This window comes from Taudactylus pleione, unplaced genomic scaffold (genome assembly GCF_031769625.1).
Source record: "Taudactylus pleione unplaced genomic scaffold, aTauple2 ptg000034l, whole genome shotgun sequence".
NCBI classification, from domain to species: Eukaryota; Metazoa; Chordata; class Amphibia; order Anura; family Myobatrachidae; genus Taudactylus; species Taudactylus pleione.
Genome location: NW_028284436.1, coordinates 2,476,199 through 2,495,319, shown reverse-complemented (window position 1 = coordinate 2,495,319; position 19,121 = coordinate 2,476,199). Strand labels below are relative to the sequence as shown.

The 19,121-nt window shown below is 45.4% G+C and overlaps 1 protein-coding gene across 1 annotated transcript in view; it reads left to right on the top strand.

Annotated features, from left to right (window-relative positions):
- Positions 1 to 19,121, top strand: part of ADAM12 (ADAM metallopeptidase domain 12) — a 736,937-nt gene that overhangs the window by 607,393 nt on the left and 110,423 nt on the right. Inside the window, exon 14 of the mRNA XM_088452195.1 lies at positions 15,558 to 15,753. Coding sequence (XP_088308321.1) covers positions 15,558 to 15,753 — 196 coding nt within the window. The remainder of the gene's footprint in view (positions 1 to 15,557; positions 15,754 to 19,121) is intronic.

Here is a 19,121-nt window from a genome sequence, read left to right as displayed (position 1 = left end):
TATATATATATATATTCTAGAGTTGCAAGGGGCAGTGCAGCTGTCAACTCTAGCGTGCGCTAAATAAGGCGTGGCCACTCAAACACGGGGTGTGGTTTTGAGATACAACTCTTTATATTCTACAGCGCTTTGCAGAGAATATTTGGCATTCACATCAGTCCCTGCCGCAGTGGAGCTTACACTCTATATTCCCTACCACATGTACATGCACATGCATACACACTATGGTTAATTTATGCTTGGAAGAAATTACCCTACCAGTATATTTTTGGAGTGTGGGAGTAACCACCCAGGGGAAACCCACTCAAGAGAATACTGTGCAGGACTGCCATCAGAAATTGTGGGGGCCAGTACTGACAAAATAGGCAGGGCCCCCTGAGGGATGGGGGTGCGGAGCTGTGGATAATGTGGGTGGATCTACAGTGGGGATGGGGCATTAATTGGTGCGTAAACCAGTGTAAACAAAGTTTGGGCCAATAACTGATTCCCTTTTTCACCCCCTGCACAACTAACTCATACCCTTTGCCCCTCTCACTAACCGATTCCCTCTCTAACCCCCTGCCCCACTCATTAACTGCTTCCCTCTCACCACCTACCCCTCTCACTAATTCCTTCTCACCCCCTGCACTACTAACTACCACCCCTCTGCCCGTCTCACTAACTGGTTCCCTCTATCACCCCCTGCCACTTTCACTAACAGCATATGTGGAGATGTGTCCCACTGGGGACACATTTCTTATCGGCGCTGGGAAGGAGTATCGGGTCCCTGCGCCGGCCAGTGCAATATGAGGTGGCACTGCATTTTAAAATTGGCAGGCGGCCTTTTGAATTAGTCGCTGCCCACTAGTAGCTGCCATTGCTGCGGCTTCTGATTGGCTGCTGGTCCGCCAGTCAACAAGACATACCAATAGGCTGCATGCCCCTCCCTAACCTATGGTATAACCCTATAGTACTGCAGACACCCGAGACCACCTGCCCGGTAACCTGCCCAGATTAGCAAATTGCAATCGTACATATACACTAACGTCTGAGTGGCTGCATACACACGCATATAATTATATACACACACATCAATGCCTGGGTGGCTGCATACACAAACATACTGTATATACATTTACACACAGACACAATACACAGGATGGAATTTTCACACCCCATGTGAAATATTATGTGTTCAGAGCAAATGACAAGTCTCACAAGCCTACTCATAGGTGCTTCTCATGCAATAATGTATCATGCTTGCTGGGACTTGTAGTGCATCCCATGTTCTGTCATGCTTGCTGGGACTTGTAGTGTATCCCATATTCCGTCATGCTTGCTGGGACTTGTAGTGTATCCTATGCTCTATCAAGCTTGGTGTGACTTGTAGTGCATTCTGTTTGCTGGGACTTGTAGTGTATCTCATGTTCTGTCATGCTTGCTGAGACTTGTAGCGCCACCACTGCTGGGAAGCCATAGTCTGCAGTGACCCCTCCTCAATCCCGTCCCCCTTCCATCCATCCCCTAGTGAGTCGTTGGCCGACCACATCTAACTGATCTGGCCAATTAACTCAATCTTCAGGCCCTGGTGCTTCAGTCGCTTGCTCAGGCTCCGCAGGCTGACAGTGACCTGACCGGATATAGAGGAAAACTTTCTCCTTCTTACCGTGCTCTGTCTTAAGCCCCACCTGTCGGCGACTCTCCACATCGGTCATTGCGAGGTCAAGCTCCACGGCTGGACCTGAACCTGAAGGTCATGGTGGAGGTGAGGGGCGATGCTATATTCAGCACTGGTACACTACGTATGCTGCCTCCTTTTTGCCAGCCGCAAAGCCAATCACATCACATCTCGCGGAATGGCAGCCAATCAGAATCGGCCGCTCCTGATTGGCTGCCGTTGTGCGAGTTGTGATTGGCTCAAGGCCAGCACCTTCTTTGCAATGCTGCCGATGCTTTCACCCTGTCTGGCTGCAGCAGGCCAGGCACTGCTGCCTCCTCAGCCTTCCTCTCTCACACGTGGGCGGCCATTCATTTAATATCTCAGATCGGCGAACAGGGCTAATGGGTGGTCCGGTGCACCCCCGGACCACCCCCCCCAGTTTCGCCTATGCTTGCACCATACTTGCCAACTCTCCCTGATTGTCAGGGAGAATCCCTGAAATAGTAACAATCTCACTGACTCCCCGAAGAGCCTAGCATTTTCCCAGATTGCACCTTACACCTATTATATAGCTGTTATATCAAAAAAGCAAACAAAAGAAAACAGATTGAAAGAGACCATTAGTATCATTTTCCTGCTTTGGTTATAAGGCACAATGATCCCTATGGCTAAATGCATTTTCTGAAAAGTATCAGTGTGTTTTCATCAAAACGTAGATCTTAGAAACTGCTTTGGGGCTCATTTACATTTGGATGCAAATCAATGTTATGACACGCCCCTCAGATGTAGCAGTACACGCCCACTTTACCGCCGCGCTCATAGGTGTTGCTTTCACAGTCTCCCTGAAATTATTTTTCTAATGTAGGCAAGTATGCCTTGCACCCAGTGTGGCGGCACCAGACGCATTGCCCTCGGTACTGCCTGGACTGGCACTTCCCCAGTAGTTTGTACAGTATGGATCATCAGCAGTGCCCCTTTTGTTTAATGATTAGGCCAATTGATTTTATGTGTCCGTCTATCAGCAAGAATGACTCCAAGTTCATTTCTTTTGTTGACTATTTTAATGGTTGTTCATATTCCCAATGTTTAAAAGCGGATAGATATAGTGTTTGTGATTAATGTCTAAGTGGGTCCAACGTTTTGAGTCACTACTCCTTCCTGATTGCATTTTGGCCTTCATGCAGTATTTATGCAATATCTGTTTTTTTTCCCACATAGATTTATTTTCTACAAATTGCATTCCCTCTGTCACTGTAATGCTATTTACTGGTGCGAACGTGGGAAGACTTATATTCATGACAGACAAATAAACTCCAAATAAAGTCAAGGTTCTAATACAGTTTTCTCACCATCCTCATATCGCTCATTGTCTTCATGGTGAATGATTAGCAGACAGCACTTCCAAAGGAAAGTAACTCCAGAAACGTGGTTTATTCACTTTCTAGACTGCGGCCTGGTGCAGTTTTGTCCATTTTGCACATAGAACCTACTTTATGTAGATATATACTGTATACAGTACATGAAATCTGCTGCGCTGATTGTTAGACTACATTAAATACAATTAAGGATATACAGTAGAGTTCACTGGAAAGAATGAACAATTGTCCAAATTATGCTGGAAACTATTGTATTAAAGGGCCTTTCCATAATCATTCGGAAATGGCAGTTTATGCCTGATTTTCGTATCTCGGCTAATGGAGGCGATACCAGGGTCTAGGCTAGAACTTTCCAAGGACAATAGAAAATAAATCCACTTACTCATCCCTCAAAATCTTTTCCTCATCTCCTGTTTCAGATGGGACCCCAATCTCCCGGTATATTATATATGTCCTGCCCTTGGTTAATAACAGAAAATTATGTAGGCCAGGGCCGTAGCTAGGGTAGTGCGGCTGTTGCCATTGCACAGGGCACCACAGGTCAGGGGGCGCTGTTTTGGCCTGTCACATTTCTGTTTATTATCATTCTTGCTTGTAGCTTCCTCTTATTTCATCCCCAGCATGTCCTGTCCTCCCCTATCTCTTCCCTGGCCCTTCCCCATGAGGCCATGGCCCTTTTTTGGGTGCATTATGTCCCTTTGAAAAATGAGGGGGGCGCCAATGCTCTTTCTGGCACAGGAGCACCAAAAAGTCTAGTTACGGCTCTGACGTAGGCTTCCTGAACTGGCTACTAGCCAGGAACCTAGTTGCTTAATGTATGATTAGGCTATGTTTTCTCTGCCTCACTGGCTACAGGCTTGGGCTCACTCCTTTGCATAGATAAGCCATTGCACCTGTCTGCAGATGAAGTCACTTCATTGATGATGTTCATTGTGCATCCAGAAATTCCCAGCACGTCAGGGGCAAATGCGGGATTTTTACAGAGGGGCGTTTCCACACACACACACACACACACACACACACACACACACACACATATACTGTATATATTATATATATATATACGCACATACATATATATACACACATACCTTACACACACACCTACTGTATGTCACACATATACACTGTATATATTATATATATATTATATACTGTAGATATAATACACACACATACATGCATATATATATACACACACATACCTTACACACACACCTACTGTATGTCACACATATATTACATGCACACACACTTACCTTGCAGCCGCTGCGGATTGTACACCTGATCAGGATGGTGGGACCTGGCGGACTGGCACCATGTCATTAGGCCCCTCCCCTTAGTGTCAAAATTCCGCAATTCATGGGTCAATAGGGAGGGGGCAGGGCTAAATGATGCTATTCCAATGGAAGCATGTCATATTGGCTCCGCCTACTCCCGATTGACCCGTGAATTGCGGCATTTTGCCTCAAGGGGGCTTGGCTTAAGAAGATGATGCCTGCTCTCCAGTCTGTCGGGGGGGGGGTTTGGATACTCAGAACCCCCCCCTGCGTGCGCTAGGGTACGTGGTCACAATTTAGCATTCTCTAATTTTTCAGTTGGTTCCCTCCTACCCTCTGCTCTGCTTCTAGTCCAGAATGTCCTGGAGCCCTACTTTTGTGTGGTTTCCTTCAGACAGCCTCCTGCTGCAGCTAGGTTTTACTCCAGACATGTCATCACAAGAGTTCTGAATGCAGTGCTGAACCCACACTGGGCGAGAATGACTGAGGCGCTCCAGCAATCATGTGTTATGCTTTGTTGGCTGCATATTAGGGATGGGGCACTGACATCTTAACATCGCTGTTATCATCAGTATCGCCATCAACACAGGACCATCGATATTGAAGGGGCAACCGGCTACTAAACATCAAATTTTTTTTGTCTTATTTTTCTTGTTGTTTTGGGTTTGTCTGGGGGTTGGAAGGTGGAGTGAGAAAGGCATCAGTGGTAGAAACACATCATCCTCTCTCCATTGGTGGCCAAAAAAAAGGTAAAAAGGTAACCCACTGAAAATCTACCTCTGACTATCAATGTTTGGCAAACCTCGATGACTAATGCCCATCCCTATCTCATACACATTTCTATATTCAGACATCAGAGTACACTGTCACTGCCCTGTCCGCTAAGGTATAAATCCACTTAGCAGGAAATAGATTAGTATCGCTGGATGCTGCAGCGCCCCCCAGAGCACAAACCCTGCTTGCTCTCACCCATGCTACGCTCTTGCATGCAGCCACATCTGTACAGTCTTAGGCAGTGCTCTTTAAGTTTAAATGTAGCAGGATGAAAAGAGTGAGTTCATCCAATATTCAAGAGCCTATTAATATATTCATGATAATGCAGCCTATTTCTGGGGTAGTTAATTGATGGGCTGCATGCTCATGTATATTGGGTCAGCCTATAAAACGAATATATTCCAACATTTTCTAATGTCTTTGTTCTGCCCCTCACTATGTGTCTGACAAATTTGGAGCAGACAGCATAACCAATACTCTATCTTCCAATAATCCAGTCAGATGTGATCTGAAGAACGGAATTTATTATTCAATAGAGGAACTTGTATGAATGTACACAGATACGTGCGTATGAACGAGTGTACGGTAAAACTGTAAATGTAAACAATAAAAGGCAATTACAATATGTACATGGAAATGCAAGGCAAACATATACATCACATGGAATATGGAAACAGCATGAAGTTATACAGTATGCAAGGTATAGGCTGCAGTGTGACATAGTACAGCTAACATACATAACTGGCTAAGCAGATCTATGATGGCACAGTTGAAGCTTAGAAACTCACCATCGGATGCTATACCAGGTTGAGCATATGAAGTGATGACTGTCTGGAACCATATGTGTGGAGGAAATGGCTGATTACAGCTCCTTTAGCCCAGAATGCATTGCTAGACTGCTAAGGCATGTTAGGAGGGACAAAATAGGCCCGATTTAAACTGCTACTGTCCTGACTACTAGGTTGGGCTGCTAATATGAATTAATATAACATAACAAACCCTATGCTGAAGGCATGACACTCCCCGTCTGGTATCGCGGATACCACAAATTTAAACTCTAAGTAGGTAACAGTAACAACAGTTCAGACACTGGTCTGAGAAGCAACTTAGTCTCTCCTTGCTTATAGATCTTGACTTCGACCTTACGAACTTTCCCATCCTTGCTTGGGAACGTCTTGGTGACGATACTTAAAGGCCACTCATTACGTTGTGACTGCCAATCTCTGACAAGCACAATGTCACCAGGTTTTAGGTTGGGTTTGGCAACTTGCCACTTGGTCCTTGGCTGCAGGGTAGAGATATATTGTCATTTCCACCTGTCCCAAAAGGTGTTTGCTAGACTTTGAATTTGCCTCCATTGCCGTTTGAATAAGTCTTTGTTGGTGAACTCTCCGGAAAGAGCATAGATAGTCCCGGTCTTCTGAGTAAGAAGAGTAGCAGGAGTAAGCAGAAGCAGATCTTCTGGGTCATTAGGAACTGAAGTCAAAGGTCTGGCATTGACAATAGCTGAGACTTCAGCCATGAAAGTTGTTAAACTCTCGTGAGTAAGTCTTGCAGTACCTACTTGCAGGAATATGGAATCAAGGATTCTGCGTATTATGCCAATCATCCTTTCCCAAGTACCTCCCATATGAGAGGAATGAGGCGGGTTGAAAGTCCATGTACAACTTTGCTCACTGAGGTATCTCTCTACACCTTTAGTGTGGATGTTTGAGTGAATTTGTAGTTCTTTGGTTGCTCCAACAAAGTTAGTATCTCTGTCAGAGCGGATGTGTTTTACAGGGCCACGGATTGCAATGAAGCGTCTAAGGGCATTGATGAAGCTTGAAGTGTCCATCGATTCTATAACCTCAATGTGAACAGCTCTGATGCTCATACAAGTCAATACAACTGCCCAGCACTTGCTCCTCTAGTGTGCCGTGTGACGACAGTCCAGGGGCCAAATACGTCAAGACCAACGTTAGAGAAAGAAGGGTCTGTACTAAGTCTGTCTGCTTGAAGATTAGCCATCTTCTGAGTTTGAGAAGTACCACGAAGTCTGCGACAGGTAATACATTTGAAAATTGTGTTACTTATACTACTTTCAGACATCTCGAGAATCCCGGGAATTTGGCCTGCCTCGGCCAAATTCCCGGGTACCCGAGTCTGTCTGAAAGGTACCTACCCGGGAACATGTTCCCGGGTAGCCGCCTCTGCAATCGATCAGGGTTTTTCCCGGGACTTAAGTCCCGGGAAATTACCCTGCTTCTGTCTGAATGGTGCTACCCGGGAATTTACTACTCCTGGGCAGCACCAAGCAGCTTTTACATTGACAGCACAGAGCGTCCTATAGGACGCTCTGCGCTGCTGCTCATTACAATGAGTTGACAGCACTCTGCGCTGCTGCTCATTACAATGAGTTGGCAGTGCAGAGCATCCTGTAGGACGCTCTGCGCTGCTGCTCATCACCCCCCGCACCGGTGGCTGTGGCGCTGACAAACGAGTCAGCGTCCATGGCCGGGTCCTCACACCGGCGCTGGAGACCGCCGGTGGTTTGCAGCCACAGCAGGCTGCCCGCACTCCCGCTGGACCACCAGGGTAGATAGGAGTTATTATATTATAGATATAGGCTGCACTTTGATTGGATGGCTGCCTGCTGCATGATGATGACATCATCAGCGGCAGCCGGAGAGGGGATAGGTTAGGAAGAGCAGAGGAGAGGCAGGTAATATTTAAAACTAAAAAACCTGGCTTATGTCTGAAAGGGGTCTACCTGGGAATTTCCCGGGTAGACACTGCAGTGTGAAAGGGGGGTCTCGACCAAATACCCAGGAATTTGCACAGGAGAAATTCCCGGGTCTGAGCAGGAAATTTCCCAGGTTGTATGTCTGAAAGGGGTATTTTTTCGCTCCAATAATCCAGAACCCAGCTGATCGTAGAGCTCCTTCAGTAAACAGTTATCCCTGGTGTCTGACTTCATTGTGACAGTGCTGCACACAATTAAAGAAGTAACGTGATGACTTCCAGGCATTATTAACGGATTTTTCTCATTTGATGTTAAATTTGCTTCTTGAAGACGACCTCCTACTCTCAGTATATAATTTTCATCGAGAAATGGGTCTAGCCTTTTCAAGACGCTGTCTCTGGGAATTGGATTTTTATTGCTAATGCAGTCGATCTCTCTTGCATAGGCTTGGTGCTGCACAACACGGATAATGAGGTTCTTAGATTATTGTGTTTCTTCTGCTGTGTAAATATTTTGACATTGATGGCAACCTTTACATTCAGTCACTCTTAGACATGTGGCAAGTTTAAATGTACGGGCTATATGACTTAGGCAGGTAATTGCTCTAAGAAGTGATTTCCAAGTTGAGAATCTTTGGAATCTGTGTGGCTCAAGTTGACAATGTGAGATCATGGCATGGATCGTAGTCACTTGCGGACGGATTTCCACATCTGTATCTGCGTCTACTAGCTCAAATGTGTCACCTACAGCATTGTTCCCATCTGTTTCGTATAAGAACTCCGGTCCTCTGAGCCATGAAGTGTCTTTAAAGAGACTGGCTGAGACAGCTCTTGTAGCATGATCTGCAGGATTGTGAGCAGTAGATATATAGTGCCACTGTTTTGGATTGGTGGACCTCCTGATCCGTAGCACGCGGTTGCTGACGTAAACATGGAATCACCTTGTCTCATTACAAATGTATCCTAACACTACTTTACTGTCTGTGTAGAATTCTGCTCCCGAGAGTTCAATTGGCAACTCAGATGAAATGAGCTCAGCTAATTCTACAGCTAGCACTGCAGCTCAAAGTTCTAGCCTGGGTATGGTATGCTCTGGAAGTGGTGCTAACTTTGCTTTGCCCATGAAAAACCCAATATGACACTGACCTCTAATATCCACAGTTTTAAGATATGCAACAGCGGCAATTGCTTGGATTGAAGCAACAGAAAATACACATAGTCTCTGGTTTTGTACTTCTGTAGAAGGCACAGGAGTATATGAACGTGTAATATAAAGGTTGGTTAAGGTGGAAACCTCTCCACTCCTCCCACAAATCTCTTTTCTGAGGAGACAGTGGCGCGTCCCAGTTGGATGACTCGCAGGTTAGGTCTCTGAGCAAGGCTTTACCTTAGATAGTGACAGGAGCAGCAAATCCTAAGGGGTCATACAAGCTGTTTATAACAGACAAGACACCTCTGTGGGTGTAGGGTCTTTCCTCACTGTTCACTAGGAAGGTAAAAGAGTCGGATTTTAAGTCCCATAAGAGTCCAAGGCTACGTTGAGCTGGTGGAGAATCAGTTCCTAAATCTAAATCCCTGAAGTCACCGGTATGATCTTGAGAAGGGAAGGCTTCCATCACTCTTTTGCTGTTGGAAGCTATTTTGTGAAGTCTGAGATTAGAGCAGGCAAGCTGATTGCTGTCTCATCCGTTGGCATAGATTTTAAACAGTCATCTACATAGAAATCTTTTTCCACAAGTTGTCTAACATCAGAACCATATTCTAGCTCACCCTCTTGAGCTGAACGTCTGAGTCCGTAGATGGCAACTGCAGGGGAAGGGCTGTTACCAAAGATGTGTACCCTCATGCGGTACTCTGCAATATCTTTAGAGGGGTCGTTGTCTCCAAAGGAATCTTAGGATATTTCTGTCACTTTCCCACACGAGGAAGCAATGAAACATTTGTCGAATGTCAGCTGTGAAGGCAATAGAGTCCTTATAGAAACGTATGAATACTCCAAGGAGTTTGTTGTTAAGGTCTGGTCCTGTCAAGAGAACATCATTTAAGGAGATGCCTTCGAACTTGGCACTGGAATCAAACACGACTCTGATCTGACCTGGTTTCTTTGGGTGGTATACTCCAAACATTGGTAAGTGCCAGCATTCGTCTGTGTCTTTAAGAATGGGAGATATCTCAGCATGACCATTCTCAAATATTTTGTCCATAAAAGAGAAGAAGTGATCTTTCATTTCTGGTTTCCTGTGATAGTTGCTTTTTAGTGAAGAGAAGCGTTTAAGTACTTGTTCTCTGTTGTTAGGTAGGCACTGTCTGTGTGTTTTAAAGGGTAGAGGTGCAACCCAGCTGTTGGCATCATCTTTGACTAGTGCCTTTTTTCATTATTTCCAGGAATAGATTGTCCTCTATGGACATTGTGACTTGGTCATCCCTTTTTGTTCTTTGGAAGACTGTGCACCCCAAATGTTCTTGGTAGCTGTCATAGATGTGGTTGTCACTAGGAGAGTCCATGACAGTGCAGTGTGGTAGTTCCTTTATGAGGAGGTGGTTGTGACTTGGTTGAAATAGAGAAGGGCGCCCATTTTCTAAAGTACAGGTAAGCATGCTGTTGACAGTAACTGGTTTAAGCACATTTCCAAGACATACTTCTCCTATTATGACCCATCCTAGGTCTAATCTTTGAGCATAAAGATGCATTGTATGCACCATTAATCTGACTTCTGGCTTTGTGGACTCGTAAGCTATCTCTCCCAATGAGTAGAATTATCTGGGCTTGTGGGTCCGGCTCTGGTATCAGATGTGCTATACGTTTCAAATGTGCATGATGGATAGCTGTGTCTGGTGTAGGGATTTCAGACCTGTTATCAGGGATCTCATTGCATTCAGTGATAGTGGGTAAGGGAAGGAATGTCTTTCCGTCTGTGGACTCGACTTGATAGCTGATTGCTCTCCTCCCCATTGTCTCAAAACTCCCTGTACAAGTCCTTAAGGAGTATGGAGTGCTGGGTCCTTTGATATTAAAGGTCTCAAAGAAGGTTGATCTGGTTAGAGACTTGTTACTTTGGTCATCTAGGATTGCATAAAGTTTGACAGCTTTCTCTGGTTGGCTGTTGGGGTAGACTCTGACTAAACAGATTTTAGAGCAAGATCTGCTGCTAATAGTGTCTTTGCAGAATTCAGTACATTGTGAAGTTATCTCTGGTATGACTGCAGTAGTGTCTCTTTGCACCACACTGAGCTCCCCGCCATGATCTGTGTCACCATAATTGTGTTGTAAAGTCAATGGGGAAGGTCCAGGGTGTAGAGCTGTGTTGTGTTCTGTGCTGTGACATTCTGTGCAGTTAGCACTAACCTTACAATCCTTGGCAAGGTGGGTTGTAGAAGAGCAGCACTTGTAGCAGATGCCGTTTTCTCTTAGGAATGCTTTGTGGTTCTCCAGGGACTTTTCTCTAAAGGCTCTGCATTTCAGGAGAGGATGCGGTTTGTTATGCAGAGGACACTGCTTGGCAGGATCTTTATCTCTGTTCTCTTGGCGAGTAGAATGTGTAGACCTGTGGGAAGAATCTGTATAATGCACATTAGTCTTGTGAATTGCGACTGACATTTTGCGGGGGTTAGGTAGAATAGGGATTGAGCTTGTCAGGGTAAAGACAAAACTAGGATCATTCCTGATCTTAGCTTGTTGGTGCACGAAGTCCACAAAAACAGAGAATGGTGGAAATGGCACGTTGTGCCGCTGCTTATATTTGGAACCATGGATGACCCATTGCTCCTGCAGATTGTAAGGTAGCTTTTGCACTATAGGATTAATGCCTCTGGCTGTGTCGAGGAAGGCAAGTCCTGGTAAGTCTTCCTCACACTTGGCTACTTGAAGCTCTATTAGTAGGTCACTTAATTCTCTCAGTCTCTGATAGCTTTTGTTAGGTAACCTAGGGAAATCATCAATTCTTTTGAATAGTGTACTTTCTATTATCTCTGGTGAGCCGTTGCGCTCATTTAATCTATCCCAGATCATATTAAGGCCATTCTCAGGGTGGTTAATATTGATAACTCTTAACCGTCTAACACGTTCAGCGGATTCATTCCCAAGCCATATAATTAAAAGGTCCATCTCTTCGCTATGTGAAAGGCCTAACCCTCTGATTACATTTTGGAAAGAGGATTGCCAGGCTCTGAAGCTCTCAGGGCGATCATTGAACTTTGAGAGTCCTTTTGTGATCACCTCACGGCGAGCAAGAAACTTGGCAAAGTCTAATGTGTCTTGATTGGCTCTAAGAGATGCTGTTTGTGCTTTAACATGGTGGGTAAATGGTGTGTGGTCATGCCTGTTAGGATTGTATGGTTCCTGTTGGCTTATATCATACCACTTTTGTGTACAGGTAGTTGTGCCTTTGTTGTAGTTTGCAGATTCAGACACCTGGCTTGAGGGAGAGTTGTCTCTCATGGGTCCCCTGTATCTAGATTTCTCTTGTTTGCAAGTTTGCAGTTCACTGTTGACTAGTGGGGGTGCTGCATAGTGTGTTTGGCTTGATTCATGGATGAAATGTGAATGCATGCTTTGTACTGATTGAGGTTTGCTACCCATTTTGGATGCTTGATTGACATATTCTGGTGTGCGTTGCAATGAATTCTGCGATACAAGCTCTGCGTTAAGCACATTGATCCTCCTTATATCAGGGAGTTCTACAGACTCTAAGAAAGCTGCTTCAGCTATGGCGGCTGCCGCTTCCTTCTTGGCAGTGAGCTTCTCACTAATTGCTTCTAGGCGGTTTTCTCCATGTCTTTTTCTGCATCCAAACGTGATTTTTCTGCTTCCAGACGTGATCTTTCTGCATCCAGACGTGATCTTTCTATTCCTTTCTCTGCTTCTAAACATGATTTTTCTATTTTCAATTGCATCTCTTGTTCAGCAAAGGTGGCCCGCACTTTTACAGCTTTCGCTTTTGCACGTGCAATTATGGCTGCATTGCTGGCAGATAAAGATTTGGAGGAACTAGAGACTTGGGACCTTGTTTTGTATGAAGATGTCGTTTTCTGAGACATTATGATGGAATGGAAATGCTTGACTGTGTAGAGGCTGCTGTATTGCAATGTCCAGGTAACTGGGCTGACACTGTAGCAGGTCTCTAAGTAGTCAGGGTCTTGGGAATGTTGCTAGGCTGTTTTACTTTGCAGGGACTGTTGTCTTGCAATAAGCAGGTGGCTGTACTGACGGTGTGAAATTCCTGTGTAGTCAATGGCGGTACTCCTATTGCTGAGCTGCCATGATTAGACTGTATAGAAACTCTTGTGCTGTCATATGCAGAGAGCTCTGGCTGGCAGTGTAACAGATCTGTAAGTCAGTATGTGTCCCACTTGCTGACAGAAAATGTTGCTGACGAAGTCAGATATATGCATCACACGCTGACAGTCCGATGTTTTACTGTTCTGCCCCTCATTATGTGTCTGACAAATTTGGAGCAGACAGCATAACCAATACTCTATCTTCCAATAATCCCGTCAGATGTGATCTGAAGAACGGAATTTATTATTCAATAGAGGAACTTGTATGAATGTACACAGATACGTGTGTATGAACGAGTGTGCGGTAAAACTGTAAATGTAAACAATATAAGGCAATTACAATATGTACATGGAAATGCAAGGCAAACATATACATAACATAGAATATGCAAACAGCATGAAGTTATACAGTATGCAAGGTATAGGCTGCAGTGTGACATAGTACAGCTAACATACATAACTGGCTAAGCAGATCTATGATGGCACAGTTGAAACGTAGAAACTCACCATCGGATGCTATACCAGGTTGAGCATATGAAGTGATGACTGTTTGGGACCACGTGTGTTGAGGAAATGGCTGCTTACAGCTCGTTAAGCCCAGAATGCATTGTTAGACTGCTAAGGCATGTTAGGAGGGACAAAATAGACCCAATTTAAACTGCTACTGTCCTGACCACTAGGTGGGGCTGTTAATATGATTAAATGTAACATAACAAACCCTATGCTGAAGGCATGACAGTCTACCATGGACACTTTGTTGGGGATACGGTGTATCTATGCGGGATGTGTGTGACCTTGTAGTATTACAATCCCATTGTGTCATGCTTAATGAATGTGATCACTGTACTTTTTGCATTTTGTATACTCCTCTTTAATAAATGGTGATTTCTAAAGCCTAGAGAATAATAATAGATGCATCTAGAATTCAGAATATATGAGTTTTATTGTGCAGATGGTCAATAACAAAACACAGGAACATTTTTAGGGACAAAAATTTCCAGCTATACCAGTGACATGCGTTGAGGTCAATGGCTGGGGAGGCACACATGGAGATGGGTCTGAGTGCTGGGAACCTGTCTCACCCCCTACTCACTGTAACTCTCCCCTCACTACTTCCTACCTTTATCACTGTGTATTATCTTGCTTCTGCTGACCGAGCTCCGCTCTCTAAACACTGCAGTGCACTTCCTGGTCACATGACACATCCAAGGTGTCCATCAGTGCTCAAGGCATGCCCCCCCATACTCAGAAGTGTGCCTCTATTAGCTCTCTTTCTGTGCAGCTTACTGCCCGTGGTGTGACCCTGCCCACAGCTCTGCAAGCAGTGTCTGACTATACAGAAGTGAGGCTGATCTGTTGCCAGTATGTTTCTGGGGGGTGGGAAGAAACGGGATCACCTGGAGGAAACCCGAGCAAGCATGGGGAAAACATACAAACGCTACACATATTACTGGGAGTTGAATTCATGACCTCGGTGGTGTGAGGCAATAACAGCACAATAATGGCACTTGTTATGGTCAGAGGGAAGCTCCCTGTAACATACATTTTTTTTGCTAACCAGTGATGGGGTCTCCTTTAAATGCAAACAGACCCTCTCCTTTCCCTGAAGTTGTTCTATAATAGTCACGATTATTTTTTTTTCTGCAAATCTGATCACTGCTTCTTCTTATAACCCTTTACTACTCAGCGACAGCCAGCCAAGTTGAGATGTTAATGAATGCACTCATCCGCCATTGCTGGTATCCACTCTTTGTACTATTCTGCTGCCGAGTGGCTCTATGGTCATCTATAATGACTGTAAAACAGTGACCCTGGGAGAATGCCTGCTGATCCCTGTTCAGGGCTCTGAGGCTGCACATGAATAACTCACTTTGGAGCCCATTTATCAATAAATATTTGCGGGTAACTGTAAATATTTAGTATCCCCCGAATGTTTGACAGAGGAACCGCAGCAGGTATCTTTGTTACCTTCTGCGATCCCTCCTTTACCGCCAGCAGTCGCAACCCCCATAGGTTTCTATGGGGGATGCGATGCTACCATATTTACCAACTTCCGGAATGAGGATTTTCCAGAGATTGGCCCCCATAGCTACCACCATCTGAAGCCTATGGGCGACACCTCGCAGATTTAGCCGGTGGAGGGTTCCCCCGGATCCCTCCCCTGTGATGGTGGCTGCACCTGTGCCCCTGCAGGCACTCAGAGGACATTGCAGGGACGGGATCCTTTTGAAGCCCCTGCCTCAGCGGGTGCCAGTTATCGCATTCCACCAGTAAAATCGCATCCTGCAATTCAATCTTGGGTGATAATATTGCGCCAGATGGCACTGGAAATGCGACTTTTGATAAATGCCCCCCTAAGTCGTACAGTGACATGGTAACCTTGGTGTGTCAGGGAAAGTGTACCGGAATACAGTGCTCCATATTGTACGTGTGATATTAAAATAGACCATGAGTATAACACCAAATATATGTCCATTGATTTCACAGCTTAAGCCAGGTGGAACGCCATGTCGAGATGCAAGTAACTTTTGTGATCTGCCGGAGTTCTGCACCGGGACCAGCGCGCACTGCCCGGCCAACGTCTACTTGCACGATGGTCAACCGTGCCACACGTTAGATGGGTACTGCTACAGTGGCATGTGTCAGACACACGAGCAGCAGTGCATTACACTGTGGGGACAAGGTAGGTACCTCTTTGCATGATTAAGTTGACCTACGTGTTTATCCTCATAACACAGTGTTCTATCTCATATGCATTGTAATTTTAGGGCCATGGGCCGGATTCAATTAGATGCAAAAAGCCGTAATCTGCGAAAAAGTTTTGCCTATTGCCGCTTTTCGCCTGGGTGCGATTTCTCTCCAAATTCAATTCCAGGACGTTTTCGCCTAAGTGGAAACTCAGGGTCTCATTCAGACCCGCTCGCGAGCGCAGGACGCTCGCAAGCGGGTCGATGGTACCCAAATGCGCATGCGCACGACGGAGGGAGCTCCGTCGCGCGCATGCGCGAGACTCAAATAATGAAATCCAAGCCGTCGTTATGGGTCTCGCACCAAAGGGGGCGTGCTGTCGATGGTGACTGACAGCATTGCCCCTTTGGTGGGCATGCCGGGGGCGTGGCTGCCAGACGGAGGCGTTCCCATGGGAACGCCTACCGTCTGGGTCCGGCCCCACTGACATCACTAGTGATGTCAGTGGGAGTGATTTTGGCTCTAATAGAGCCAAAATCACTCCAGGGCTTGCGGCAGCGAGACCCTACCGCAGGGTCTCCGTTGCAAGCCCGATGGTCAAGACCATCGCGACCAACATCATGGACGCTCGCATAAACTGTGGGTGGTAACCCACAGCTATGCGAGCGTCCAAGAGGCCGCTCCATTTTCAGGTAGGAGGGCCCTGATTCAGAGCGAGCGCTCTGGTCAGAGCGTCCGGCTCTGAATCAGGCCTCAATGCACTGAAACAGGCGGAAAAGTTTCTCCAATGAATGGAGGTGGAAAAAAGTGCAAAACCTCTATTTTGGGGTGCAAATGTGGGGAATTGATTCAGAACCCTTTGGACACTCCTCCCAAATGACAAATGAGGCAAAAAAAAAAATTACCTTAGAACACCCCAAAAAATATGTCATTTTTGGGGCAAAAAAGAAAAATGTGGTGGGACAAGGATAAAAAGTAGTGAAATAGGTTTCCTCGGGGGCTGTACGGATGGGTCAGGTGTTTTTAGGATTGCAGGTGATGGCAGCAGATGTATTTTTCACGTTTTTTAAAACTGCACTTTAGAGGCACAAAAATATGCTAGCACCCATTTTCAAGTACCCCAAATTTGACTGGACTATTTATTTTCACCAAAAAGTACTGATTTTTTTTTATCATTCTTCACCACTTTCACAAAAAAGCATCTGGAAAGCATTTAACACAACTTAAGGACACAAACTACGTTTATTAGGACTAATAGTACACATCTGTAATGATTTCCAGTGTCAGAGCTTCTTATTTTGGGGTACAGACTGATTCCCCCAATTTATTCAGTACTTTCCGCCTGTTATGCATTCGCCTATTTGCGTTTTCGCCTGTTCTGTAATTGAATAGGGCGAAACGCAGGGACGCAAATTTGCATCCCAAACAGGTGAATGCCAGGAATCACGGTGACTTCATACTTTTGCAGAAGACGACTTCCCTGCCTCTCCGAGTCCTCACACAACAGTCCTAGGGGGGAATTCAATTAAACGCGCTATTGAATAGCGACGGGAGGGACTCCCGTAGCCATTCAATACCCCACACTGTTTGGGCGCGCTAAGGATTTATTCTCGCAACCCCCTGGGCATGTGAAGAGAAATTCGACCAAAGTGCCGGGTGCGCGGCTGTTTTTCTACATAGCGCTGCGCTAACAGCCGCGCACCCGGCTCTTTGGCCAGAGAATGCCGGTTACCGTGCCTTAACACCCTTGCGATGACCGCGATAACTGCCATTCTCCGACCACACAACGCACTGAATTGAGTAGCTCCGGGAGCTCGCTCCCGGCGCTATTCAATTCGCGTTGAATTGAATCGCCCCCTAGTTTGCAGAGCCATTCCCTTAGAGCGTTTTAATTAAAAAGCCATCGGATCATCTGTGTAAACATCGGATCATCTGCGTAACCTTCAGATGTTCTATAAAATCACGCAGCCGGGGCTAGTGAAGTTGCGTCCAAGAGCTTCGGCCCTCCCAGAATGAAGCTGAAAGGCTCCCGTTATCTGCAGTGCTCCTCGTCGCCACCGCATAAACCAGCGAACCACGTCATAGGACGTGATCTGCATATATGAAATGCGGCTCCTGCGCAGATCAAAAAACATTGGAGATTGACGGAAATATCGCATTGATGTAAATCTGTGATCAGCCCCTATGTCTGTACCTCTAATACTTGTAAAACATGCAACCACACATAACAGGTTTGCACTTCTGTATAATTAACCTGTAATGCTTAATATATCAGTCCATGGTATCTTAATACTGTAATCAGTACAATGGGCTGCACAGAGTTATTGCCGGATACAGTGTGGGAGATTGTGTTTGTGCCTGCCATGGCCTTATATTACCGTAAGAGCTGCATGCTGCTGTACTGTGAAGCGACTAATAATACAGCCTCCCCATCACATTGTATACATAGAGCCGCACTGGCACAGGAAGTGCCCTAAGATAAAGAATTACACAAAAGACACAGACCGAAGAATAGGGAACAATAAGTATAGTGAGGACTCCCATCATTATTTTTCCCAGTCGGATTGTCACGTTGCAGCATCAGGTCAGAAATGAAGCTGCTGGAAAACATGTTTAACTCTGGGGCTTCCTGAGCAGAAAACTTCCTCAGGAACCGGCGTTGAAAAAATGTTTTATCAGTGCGCTCTACTTACACAGCCATTGATAACAAACCATTCCTTGATAAACATGTTCTTATTTACAAGCACTGACGTGACCAGAGATTGATTCCTCGCCGCCGGTTCCTGCCTTGACAGCTGTTTCCATTTATCCCCTGAAGGGTTTTTCGTTAAGACCACCTCTGCTTACTAATTACTGTATAATTGGTGCCATAACACCAAGCGTATGGAGGGGGTGGGGGGTTAAAGTTGATGCTGCGAAATAAAGTTGCTACAAAGTTGACAAGTCTATCTCCCAGCCGCTGCCTAATTCACATAACACTATAACGATCTGTCTTTGGTCTCTTAAAGGTTTTTTTTGTTTTTTTTAATAAATTCTAAAAGGTTAGAAAATATAAACATTTACTGCCCGCAAAAATATATCAATTTAAAACTTTATGACTAAAATGTATATTTATTTCCTGGCCATGGAGCTGTCTAACACATATTTATTATTCCTGTACTTTGGAGGGGTTGGATATGAAATCCCGGCTGTAGGGATGCCGCTGTTCAGAATACTGACAGCGGCATCCCGACAGCCAGAATCCCGACACCCATAGGAAGGCACGTAAGTATTTTCCCTACCCCTGCCCTAACCTATCCCTCCCCGGTGCCTAAACCTAACCCTCCCCTCCCCCCCTTATTAGTGCCTAAACCTAACCTCCCC